Source organism: Choloepus didactylus, chromosome 2 (assembly GCF_015220235.1).
Source record: "Choloepus didactylus isolate mChoDid1 chromosome 2, mChoDid1.pri, whole genome shotgun sequence".
In the NCBI taxonomy this organism is placed as follows: Eukaryota; Metazoa; Chordata; class Mammalia; order Pilosa; family Megalonychidae; genus Choloepus; species Choloepus didactylus.
The window spans coordinates 115,166,662-115,178,996 of NC_051308.1; the positions used below are offsets into that span (position 1 = coordinate 115,166,662).

General features: G+C 50.1%; 1 protein-coding gene across 1 annotated transcript; it reads left to right on the forward strand.

Moving 5' to 3' along the window:
* The first annotated feature begins 729 nt into the window (after positions 1 to 729).
* SELENBP1 (selenium binding protein 1) lies at positions 730 to 9,329 on the forward strand. Its single transcript, XM_037825996.1, has 12 exons — positions 730 to 823; positions 3,255 to 3,311; positions 3,507 to 3,619; positions 3,862 to 4,047; positions 4,604 to 4,724; positions 6,417 to 6,599; positions 6,858 to 7,036; positions 7,793 to 7,871; positions 7,962 to 8,083; positions 8,349 to 8,441; positions 8,581 to 8,699; positions 8,911 to 9,329. Exons 1-12 carry the CDS (start codon positions 820 to 822, stop codon positions 9,071 to 9,073), a joined length of 1,419 nt encoding a protein of 472 aa, XP_037681924.1. The 5' UTR covers positions 730 to 819; the 3' UTR covers positions 9,074 to 9,329.
* The last annotated feature ends 3,006 nt before the right edge of the window (positions 9,330 to 12,335 follow it).

The following is a 12,335-nucleotide window of genomic DNA, read 5'->3' on the forward strand; positions in this document are numbered from 1 at the left end:
ACTGAATGCACTGCCTAACCCTGCCTAATATGAGGGCAACTGTGGCAGAAGGACATGAGTGAGGAGTGCCCGGAAAGGTAGGACTGTGCCTTTGGAACTTGGATGCCTGGAATAAGAGGCAATCTTAGGGGAGAGCTGACCCTGGCTGTGGAGGTAGGAGGAGGCCTACCCACTGCCCTGGGTGCCCCTGCATGCCAAGAGACAGGCCCCAGGACGTAGGTGAGCACTCAGAGGTCCAGAAATATGCACACACTCATGCAAACGTACACATTCACCCACACAAGTACACATCACACACATAAGCACATGCACATGCCCACACAGGCATACATACTCACACAGGCTCACAGGCACACACATGCATACACAAACACAGATACACACAGGTGTGCATACACACTCATGCAGGCACATATGGGCACATACACAGGCAACACAGATGGATACAGGAACATGCACACACACAGACACGCACACAACTCACACAGACCCAGACATCCACTAAAGAGATAGAGGCAGAGGCACAGCACATACCTGCACACGCACAGGCTCCCACACATACCCACTTGCACACACAAACCCCGGTAACTCAAACACCAGCTGCTCAGGCCACTTGAGAACATCTTGGCCAGGAGCCCTGTGTCTTGCACTCTGGCTGCAACCCGGCCCCTCCTCCTGTCCCGCCCTATCCCCGATTGGCTGTATAAATTCCCTCCTTTGGCCCCTTTCCGGGCACAACCAGCAAAGCTCTCCGCCTCTGCTCACGCCTCTGCTCACTCCCGGCAGACCTGCCAGGACTGGCGCTTGCTAGCGAGCATCATGGGTAAGGAGGGGGGCTTCTGCCAACAGCCCACTGTCCACCCCTGGCCCACCCCTGGTTTGGAGACTCCTCTCTCCAGGAAACGACAGAAAACCTCAGGGCAGGGAAGTTAGGGGGGAGCGTGGACTTCTGCTCCACTGTCCGTGCCCTGCCCCCACTCCTGCATTTCCCAGTTTAGCCAGAGTGTCTGGAGATGCCTGGGACAGGAGTTCACAGGGACTGCTGGGAGGGGTGAGCCTGCACTCACACCAAGCTCCACTTGGCCGGGGCCCAGGGCCCAGGGTGCCTTTCTGCAGCTGAAAGAGTTACTTAGGTCTCTGGCTCTCCCAGTAGGAGACAGTCCTGATTTCAGCCCTGGGGAGTAGGGAACCCAGGCCTTCTACACTCACGTCACTGTCTAGCTACGTCACACAGCCAATCACTCTGGGAGGGAAACCAAGTGCTCCCCACCCTCTCAAGCCCCGCAGTCCTCCCTCCTGTTCCCCTATCCATGGCTGAAGAGGAGTTTGGGTTTGGTTGGGAGTGTTGAGGTCCTTGCCCCCTTGGAGCTGGTTCTTTCCCCGGGCTGGCCAGATGCCCAGCTGCCAACCTGGCATTGGGAAAGCCCAACTGAATTTTCCCTGGGTTCCTCTCAAATCCAAGGATGCTCAGAGACCTTACTTGAGATGATTAAGACAGGTGGGATGTTTCCTAGAGAGGCATCAATGCCCATGGGGGCCTGAATGGCATGGAGGGCCTGACCCAACGAAATGCTGGGGCAGAGGGCCGAGGTGTGGGGGAGTGGGGGTGGGAAGATGCTGCAGACCAGGTAACATATCCTTTGCACCTTTAATTCTCGCTTTGTCTCTTTGGGCTTGAGGTTTTCGTAACTCTCTCTTGATGTCTTGGAGTGTTCAAATCTCCATCCCCTTCTGTGTCCAGTGCCCCCTTGCCCTCCCCCTCACCTCCTGTGCCAGGCGCTTGCACAACTTGGTTGCGTAGCAGAACAAGTCTCCTTAATTCCTTATGGATAAGAATTCTTTCATTCTGCCCCACCCCATCCCCACCCCTCTCCCTGAAACCAAACACTGCCTGGCATCCTTCCCTTTCCTTCTGGCACAGCCCTACCCATATTTACACAACACTTTCCCTTCGTGAAAGTGCTTTTAAATGCATTGTCTTATTCCACATTCACTTCCACCTAGAGAGGTAACTACGTATTATTATTATCCCCTTTTAGAGGGAGAGAAAATGCAGAGAGTAGGAGTCAAACTTGGACTTTGAACCCAGGTCTCCTACTAAAACCCTGCTGCCGCCTCTGCCTCTCGGCTTCCTAAGTCCCTTGGCTGCAGAGAGTAGAGGAGAGCTGGCTCCCTGGTCAAGGGCCTGGGCCCAGGCACCAGTGGAGTTTCCAACTCTGGCTACTCCTGGATCCCCACTTGCAGGCCCCCAGCTGTCCGGATGGAGACCACACTGGCCACGGGCAGGACAGAGGCAGTGCCCAGTCCCCTACACTCCACTCCAGGCTTTCTTTCAGCCTGCAGCTCTGTTATTCTTTAGCCCTTCCTCCCTGACTGGCCCCTGACCTGAGGCTGGGGTCCTGATGGCTGTGAAGTCCCAGCCCTCCTCTGTGGCTAACTTCAGTCCTTGTAGATCAACAGATCAGTGAGGCTTCTCTTGCCACACTTCAGGGGGCAAGGCAGAGTGCGGGCTCCAAGCTCTTCGGAGCTAACTGCCCACTTTACAGATCGAGGGAGTACAGCCCACCAGGGGCAGAAACTGGCCTAAGGTATAACAGCTGGCCTCAGACGCAGTGGCCTCCTATGTTTCCAACATGGTGTGGCCTGACCTTCAGTTATGTAACCCTGCTCTGGCCAGCAGCCCGGGGTCAGGACTCAGAGAGGAGAAAAGCAGGAAGTGTCCTCTGAAAAAGACCTGGCATCAGTACATTTCAGTGAGGGGAGCAGAGGCAGACACCACCCCCCTTTCCCGAAGGCTGTTTCTCAAGAACTGCCAGGGTTCATTGTGCTCCCACCAGGCTGCACACTCGACATGTGCGTTCTTGTTTATTTCTCATAAAATCCCACTGTGGAATTCTTATTACCCCCTTTTTACAAACAATGTGGAAATTGAGGCCAAGGAATTAAGTAATTTGCCCAAGTTCCCATGGCCAGTGCGTGGTGGGCTGGGGTTGGGACCCAAGTCGATGTCGTAACCACTACACCACACCACACAGCCTCCATTGCATTGGCCCTCCCTTGGATAAGGTCCCGATTATTTGGTGTCTGTCCACCTTCAGGCCCTTCCCTGCACACCCATACACTCGTCAAAGCCTCAGGGGGTGGAGAGAATGGGCAGGAGGGATGGAGCTGTAGCCAGGTACCAGGGACTGCAGAGCTCTGCCCTGGCTGGCCTGGGCGCCACCTCCAGCCAACAGATCCCACTGTTTCCACAGCCGCCAAATGTGGGAAGTGTGGACCCGGCTACCCCTCCCCACTGGAGGCCATGAAAGGTAAGCATGTGATGTGATGTCCGAGAGTCAGGTCCCCACCCCACCCCCAATGAACTCTGGGAGCCAGCCCTGCTCGGCTAATTCTACTGCTATTGGGGATGGAGGCGGCTCAGACCCTGCCTTCCACCCTCAGGCACACCCAATGCTGCTGTCTCTCCCCACCCGACATCCCGCTGCCTGTTTTCTATCCTCTAGGTCCCAGAGAGGAGATTGTCTACCTGCCCTGTATTTACCGAAACACGGGCATTGAGGCCCCGGATTATCTGGCCACCATAGACGTTGACCCCAAGTCTCCCCAGTATTGCCAGGTGAGGCGGGATTTGGGCACCAATGTACCCCACAACCCCTCCTCCAGTCCCAGCCTGGATGCTGCCTTTCCCCAGCTCCATCCTTTTCCACCTCATGACAAAGGGCCCCTGGAGGGGGACGAGGGGAGCTGAAATCCAGCCTGTGCTGTGCTGCTAAGCCCATGTGGGTCCAGGGGCCACCTTTCCAAATGCGGGCGAGGCCTGGTTTGGGTGAGCACCACCTCTGGCCTCCCATTCCCCAGGTCATCCACCGGCTGCCCATGCCCAACCTGAAGGACGAGCTGCATCACTCGGGGTGGAACACCTGCAGCAGCTGCTTCGGCGACAGCACCAAGTCACGCACCAAGCTGATGCTGCCCAGCCTCATTTCCTCCCGCATCTACGTGGTGGACGTGGGCCTGGAGCCCCGGGCCCCGAGGCTGCACAAGGCAAGTTCCCTGCCTTCGCTGCCCGGAGTCCCTGATGCACCTGTTGCCTGGGCAGCCTGTTCCCTGTGGGGAGAGACCGCTAAGGATCTGGGCGCAGCTGCAGGGAGGGAGGTTAGACTACAGAGGAGGGCTACCTGGAAGGACCAGATTATCCATCCAGTTCCTGAGGGGAGAGAGGAGGCTCTTGCTTTTGCCCTGAGAGAAGGGGTCATCGTTTTCCTCTCAAGGCTTCCCCTTAGGGAGGAGCACCAATCTTTTCCCCCTCAACCCTGCCTTGGGCACCCCAGCTTGGGAGGAGCTTGTGGTCTCACAGGGCTGTGAGTGTCTTCCAGACAGATGGGGAGAAGGCAGTGGAGAATTATTAGGAGCCTCCCTTGCTGCTCTGTAGAGGTTCCCAGACTCACTCTCTGTTATATTCCCGTAGGGAGAGTTGTGTCCATGTTTTGAAGAAAAAAATGACAGGGGCCAGCAGAAAGAAGTAGGGCAGTGTGGGGTTGGGGGGAGTGGGCACTCCTGGCCCTGTAGGATTCTGACCCCATTCTTTGCTCCTCTCCAGATCATTGAGCCCGAGGACATCCATGCCAAGTGTGGCCTGGGCTTTCTCCATACCAGCCACTGCCTGGCCAATGGGGAGGTGATGATCAGCTCCCTGGGAGACCCCAAGGGCAATGCCAAAGGTACCCTGGGCATGGGGGGGCACATCCGTGCTCAAGGAGACTTATCTGGAGGGGGATGGCAGAGGTGAAGACAGGGAGGGATAGAATGACTGCACAGGGAGAACCAGTGAGCTGGATCCCATCCTGTTTTGGTTTGTTAAAGCTGAGGAAATGCAATATACCAGAAATGGGTTGGCTTTGACAATGGGGATTTAGTAACTTAGAAGTTTACAGTTCTGAGGCCGTGAATCGAGGCATCAACAGGATGATACCTTCTTGAAGACACATGGCGACGTCTCCTGGTCCTTCTTCCCTGGCCTTTGTTGCTTTCAGCTTCTGACTTTGGCGGCTTCCTTGATTATCTTCTCTGGGGCTTATTTCTGTGAGCTTCTCGAGCTTCTCTATGTGCTTTATCCTCTTACAAAGGACTCCAGTAAGAGGATTAAGCCCCATCCTGAGGCAGGCCTTAACTGAAATAACCTAGCCAAAAGGTCCCACCTACAAATGGTTTATACCCACAGGAATGGATTAAAAGAACATGATCTTTTCTGGGATACAGACAGTTTCAAAATACCACATATCCAAAATTTAAAATGCAATCAAGTAACTTCAGTTCTAATGATTTTCATGTAGATGAGCCTTGACTGATAAATCCAGTTAAAAGTTACAGTCAGAAAAACCTGCTGTGGAGAATCTAGGCACAAACATGGGCCAGAAAACACCTTGAAAACACACTGAGCCTTGTGGATTCATGAGTACATTTCACAATCCTTGGAATTCTTAACTTTCACATTTGCTATCTCATTTACAGTATAATTAGATCTGATACTTAAAAGGTCTACTATGTGCCAGACACAGAGTACATGTCTACTATCTTATAATGGAGACCTATGAGATAGGTGCTATTATGATCTCTGTTTTCCAGATGAAGCTGGGGGCACAGAGAGGTTAAGTAACTTATCCAAGGTCACACAGCTAAAATAGTCACAGAGCTGGAACTCAACCTGAAACCAGGCTCCAGAGCCTAAGTCCTAATCCCCACACTGTGCTGCCTTTCTCAGAGCCTTGCCTATTTCATCGAAACCCTCCATCCAAGGGTTTGGAGTAGTACATCAGTTAAGGTCATCCAGTTAAGGTCACTGCACTAGACTCCATTTGACTACTTTGTCCAGGTAATTGGAGGAGCTTGACATTCCTAGATTTAATAAGATTTAGAAATAGACATCTGGTTGTACTTGCAAAGAGATGTCAAGGTGCCATTATATACTAAGTAATGGAGCAACATATTGGGCATTAATGTTGAATTACAAATAATTTGTCTGCTCTACAAAAAAAAAAATGTAGGGAGCAGAATGGAACTTAGTCTCTGGGAGGAATCCCACCCCAAAAGTGAGAGACTGAGCAAGAGAAAAGAGTTCTGGGTCCCAGAAGATTCCTTAGCTCAAGGGAAGAAAAATTTCCCTTTGGTCTGGGAAAGAGATGATGAAGTTGATGGGAGTAGGGCACCAGATAAGAGCCCCTACTTCCCACCTGGCCCCACCTCAGCAGAACCATTTGGATACCTGAATTTAAGAATCTGGAGAACCCGGTGTGGAGGTAGGGAGTGGACAATGGGCTCAGAGCATCTGGGACATGCCTGGGAGTGAGGGCTGGTGGGAGCAGTGTCTTTATCATCCCCCCCCGCCTTTCCACCCTACTTCCTTCCCTGCTCAGGGGGTTTTGTCCTGCTGGATGGGGAGACATTCGAGGTGAAGGGGACGTGGGAGCAACCTGGGGATGCTGCTCCAATGGGCTATGACTTCTGGTACCAGCCTCGGCACAATGTCATGATCAGCACCGAATGGGCAGCTCCCAATGTCCTACGAAACGGCTTTAACCCTGCTGATGTGGAGGCAGGTGAGGATTCCCCCATGGGCTGGCAGGAGCCTTGGGCTGGGCCCACAATCCCCTGCTTCCTGCTCCTAAACCCCATTCTCCAGCCTTCTTACTTCCCTCATGTGGACTCCAAACTCAGAGTGATGGAATAGGATGTGCTAAAAGCCCTGACCTGCTCCATCCCTGCAATCCCTTTTCAACCTTCTGCCCCTGTGTGAGCCCCAGCCATTGCCAAGTCCTCCCACTCTGATCCTGAGTCCCTCCCTCCCCCAACCCCAGGGCTGTACGGGAGCCACTTACACGTGTGGGACTGGCAGCGCCACAAGATCGTGCAGACCCTGCCACTACAGGACGGGCTCATCCCCCTGGAGATCCGCTTTCTGCACAACCCGGCCGCTGACCAGGGCTTCGTGGGTTGTGCCCTCAGCTCCAACATCCAGCGTTTCTACAAGAATGAGGTGACATGCTCCCCCTGGACCTCCCCACTGAGCAGTCCCTTCAGCACCTCTGCCCAGGCTTCTGTAATGATACAGGGAGAGGCCTTCCCTCTTCCTAGGAGTGACCCAGGCCCCTTCTCCCTGCCTCCACCAGCCCAGACTTCTCCAGGAACCAAAAATGAGGCCACCGTCCCTGCCCTTCTTCTCCGAGTCCCAGGCTGATTTCCACCTGAACCCTAACTGGTCATATTCATTCATTCAATTGAAAAATATTTAGTAAGCTTCTAATATGTGTTGGGTACTGGGCTGCACCCAACTCCGTGAGCCACAATTGCTGTTTTATTTCTCCTTTCTTGTGGGTTTCTGCTCACTTGCATCCAAGGCCATGTTTTCCTAACTCTTTTTTCTTTTCAGCTCTAGTTCCTTGTTCTTTCCTTTCTCTCGTCTTTATACCTCAAGCAGCATCCATCAGTTCTCCTCCCACCTCCTCCCACAGGACTGCCCCTCTGGATGCCAATACTGTAAGACCCTCCTCAGAGTTGCCAGAGAGAGGCTGGGCACCTCCCACTGCTCAGGGCTTGGGGGCGGGAGGTGTTCTGGGAATCTGTCTTTCCTTCAAGTTCTCAGGTAATTCTGATGCCAATAAAATGGGAGAAACTTTTTGTTTTTGAAAAAACAGCTGGGAATGCTGGGGAGACCCAGATCTGCCCCCCTTCTCCCAACCCTGGCAGGCTTGCCTGTCTGCCTCCTAACCTCACCCTCCACCTCCCAATGCAGGGAGGTACGTGGTCAGTGGAGAAGGTGATTCAGGTGCCCCACAAGAAAGTGAAGGGCTGGTTGCTGCCCGAAATGCCAGGTGAGCACCCAGGGGAGGGTGGAAATCAGAAACAAGATGCCTGGGAAACAAGAGTCTTTAAAGCCTCTGAATGTGCGCCCCACCCCCCAGGCCTTATCACTGACATCCTGCTGTCTCTGGATGACCGCTTCCTCTACTTCAGCAACTGGCTGCACGGGGACCTGCGGCAGTATGATATCTCCAACCCGCAGAAGCCCCGCCTCACAGGACAGGTGGGGGCCCTCGCAGGATGGGGAGAAAGGGAGAAAGGAAGGGCAAGAGAAGCTGGGGGAGCAACTGCGGGATGATAAGGGAAGCACAGGAAAAGCGAATATGGGGGCTGAGGGGTAGGGCAGCCCAGAACTGTGGGGAGCTATGGCTAGACAAGAGGAAGGGGTCTGAAAGGAGTAAGGGCATCCGGACTGAGGCAGCTGCTTTTGCCGCAATGTCAGCACCTTCCACCATTGTCTTCTTTATCCTCTGCGCCTCCCTACCCAGCTGTTCCTGGGAGGCAGCATTGTTAAAGGAGGCTCCGTGCAGGTGCTAGAGGACCAGGAGCTGAAATCCCAGCCGGAGCCCCTGGTGGTCAAGGTGAGGACCTCTCGCCCATCCATGCACTAGGGGAATGTGGGGCGGGGCAGGGAGGGAGATGGGCAGCATCTGAGCATGCTCTCAGGGTACAGGTGGGATCCAAATGTTATACTGAGGTCTAACCCCTGGTTTCCCCAAGGGGAAGCGGGTGGCTGGAGGCCCTCAGATGATCCAGCTTAGCCTAGACGGGAAGCGTCTCTATGTCACCACATCGCTGTACAGTGCCTGGGACAAGCAGTTTTACCCTGATCTTATCAGGTGAGAAACAGAAAGCCTGGGCTCCTTCCCCCAACGTGGTCATTTGGCTTTCAGAAGACCACTCGGGCATCCCGCCTGCCCTCCCTACTATAGGGACAGCCCCTGCAGGCCCTGCTCCTCCTCAGGAAACTGCCCCCTGCACTCATAGAATCTTGGAGGACGGGGACAGCCACCTCTGACCTCTTTCTACCTGTCCCCCCTTTTCTACCAGGGAAGGCTCCGTAATGCTGCAGGTCGATGTAGACACAGTACACGGAGGGCTAAAGTTGAACCCCAACTTCCTGGTGGACTTCGGGAAGGAGCCCCTTGGCCCAGCCCTAGCCCATGAGCTCCGGTACCCTGGGGGCGACTGCAGCTCTGACATTTGGATTTAAAATCCACCCCTGATGGCTCCCACCCCACAGTCTAAGGCCTCATATCTGGGGCTCCACAGGGACCTGGCCTCACTCCACTCTTGGCTCCCACCCAACCCATTGCAGCTTGTCCCGCCAGAGCCAGATGAGGCTGTTTGTTTTAGTGTATTCAGAAGTGTCTCCATTTACTGACCCCTGTTGCATGTTGCTCATGGTACAGTTCTTACATGAATTCTTGGCAGCACCAAGAAATAAACTGGTAAACCTATTTCTCAGAGCCCTTGACTTTGTGATTACATGATGCTAATGATGCCAAAGTCTCACTTTTATGGCCAGACAGAATCTGAAGATTTTGCCTTTCAAAAAGCTGGGTTGGTGGTAACAAGGAGACCTTGGGGGAAAGAATGTCAATTGGTGTTTCTAGTCTTTGTTTTAAACCCATGTGTTCTTTTGACGCACATAAAATCTTACCCACCACCCCTGAGAGAAGTTAATGTGTGCCCTCACACACACGCCTAATGTAGACAGTATACTCTATTTCCACTGCTGGTGAGGCTACTGGGAAGTTAGGTGTGTCACCTCCTACCTGGAAGACAGGAACATGATCATGCAGGGGGCCTGGGGACGTCAAGTTGAACCAGCCCAACAGACCAGACCATGGCACTCTTGTCTCCTTCCCAGGCAATATTTTAGAACCTTGCCCAAATCAGAGATGTCTCCTTTCTCTGCAGTAGATTCTTTTTTTTTTTTTTTGTATTAAATTCAGTTTTATTGAAATACATTCACACACCATACAATCATCTATGATATACAATCCACTGTCCACAGTATGATAACATAGTTATGCGTTCATCACTGCAGTAGATTCTTAATTCTTTGTGCAAGGAATGATATGGGAGTTTCAGAAACCTAAGAGACAGCAGCCAATTCGTAACTCTATTAACTCCTTTATTCTCTACCCAAGACAATACTAAGCAACATTCGGGTATTAACCTACATTCTTTTCAGTCCACTGCAAAGGTGTTTTTGTTTTACACATTGGAACAGTCTAGGACCCCCAGGATGGCCTGGCCATCCCAAGAATGCACCACACTTTCCTTCCTTTTGAGATCTTTAAATACACTGCCTCAAACATCTGCCTCACTTTGAATTCTGATCCCCTCTCACTGCTTTACCAGCCATTTGGCCTAGGGTATCCTATCATCTGGAAAACCTCCTTCCCTGACCCCTCCAGGACAAGGTTCCTTCTTAATGCCTGCAAAGCCTCCTGCACTTATCATGAACTCATGTCACATTGAATTGAAATTCCACGTTAAGTCCCAGCACCTAACTTGGATACTAGCACATGGTATGCTTTAATGAATAAATGAATATCCACAAGGTGCTTGGGGTGATCAAGGGGTTATAGGGAGTCTTGGGATTTACTGGGTCTTAACAGAAGCTCTTCTCAGTCTTTACTTCGTCCCCTTCAGTAACCAAAGCTCTTCAAAGGGAGAAATAATCATATAGGATTATCCCTTCCACATCATGGGGGTTAGGGGCGTGGCATCCCTGCAATCTGGAAGATCTGCAGAGATCTTTGTAGCAGAGAAGTCTGAATTTTTTCTTTTTCTTTTATGGGGTGTTTATCATAAAATTTGGGTTAAGTATTTGGTCATAGGCTATATATAGGTCAATATTAAGTAAAAATACTGTATGAAAAAGAAATTTAAAAATACAAAATAAAAATGAAAATTAAAAAATTGTGTATATTTATGGTATTAAAAGATTACATATGTTGATATGATAGAACACTATACAGATATTTTATGTATTTCTGAGATTCTAAACTTTTTCTGTGTCATCTGCTGGCCTTTGCATGTCATTTGCTGTTTCTGCAAAACTCCCCCAATATTCCCATTTAATTTCTTATGCCAACCTGCAATACATCGAAACCACAATGGGGAAAGTCACAAGGTAGAAGGGATAACTGTAGTTCCACATCATTTATATATCTTTCTGAAAGCTTAAAATTCTAATCATTAAGATGAACCTGGAGCCCTTGTCATACCCAGAAAGCAAGGAAACTATTGAAGACTACTTTGGTGGGTCATGGCAAAAGGATGCATGGCATATCTGCCCTGAAAAACTCTCAAAACTCAGTAGTTCCAGAGTAATTCAACAAGACAAAGAAATAAAAGGCATCCAAATTTTAAAGAAAGAATTAAAACTGTCATTATTTGCAGATGATATGAGCTTACATTTGGAAAATCCTGAGAAATTTATGACAAAGCTACTTGAGCTTAATAGACAAATTCAGCAGAGTGGCAGAATATAAGAATGTGCAGAAGTCAGTAATATTCCTATACACTAGTAATGACCTAACTGAAGAAGCAATCAAGAAAAAAATTCTATTCACAATAACAACAAAAAAAATCAAGTACATAGGAATAAACTAAAAAAATCAAGTACCTAGGAATAAACTTAACCAAGGATGTAAAAGTCCTCTACACAGAAAATTACAAAACTTTATTAAAAGAAACCAAAGAAGACCTAATTAAGTGGAAAGATATTCCATGTTCATGGATAGGAAGGCTTAATGTTGTTAAAAAAAGATGCCAATCCTACCCAAACTGATCTACAGATTCAATGCAATTCCAATCAAAATTCCAACAACCTACTTTGCAGATTTGGAAAAGCTAGCTATTACATTTATTTGGAAGGGAAAGCAGCCTCAAATTGCCAAAAAACATTCTAAAAAAGAAGAATGAAATAGGAGGACTTACACTTCTGACTTTAAAGCCTACTATAAGACCACAGTGGTCAAACAATCATGGTACTGGCACAGAGAGAGGCATATTGATCAATGGAATCAGATTGAGAGTTTGGAAATAGACCCCCAGATGGATGGTTGACTGACCTTTGATAAGGCCCCCAAATCCACTGAACTGGGGCAGAATAGTCTCAACAACAAATGAGGCTAGGAGAACTGGATATCCATATCCGCAAGAGTGAAAGACCCATACCTCACACCCTAAATCAAAATTAGCTCAAAATGGATCAAAGACCTCAACATAAGAGACAGTTCCATAAAACTCCTAGAAGATAACATAGGGAAACATTTTCAAGACCTAGTAATAGGAGGTAACTTCTTAGACCTTACACCCAAAGCACAAGCAATGAAAGAAAAAATAGATAAATGGGAACTCCTCAAAATCAAAAGCTTCTGTGCCTCAAAGGACCTTGTCAAAAAGGTAGAGAGGCAGCCAACTCAATGGGAGAAAATATTTGGAAACCATATATC

What these genes read in the sequence shown, in the direction of transcription:
- SELENBP1 (XM_037825996.1), top strand. An exon ending in CCCACTGGAGGCCATGAAAG is followed by an intron (nt 3,312 to 3,506) that starts GTAAGCATGTGA and finishes TCTATCCTCTAG; the next exon opens with GTCCCAGAGAGGAGATTGTC. An exon ending in CGGAGCCCCTGGTGGTCAAG is followed by an intron (nt 8,442 to 8,580) that starts GTGAGGACCTCT and finishes GGTTTCCCCAAG; the next exon opens with GGGAAGCGGGTGGCTGGAGG.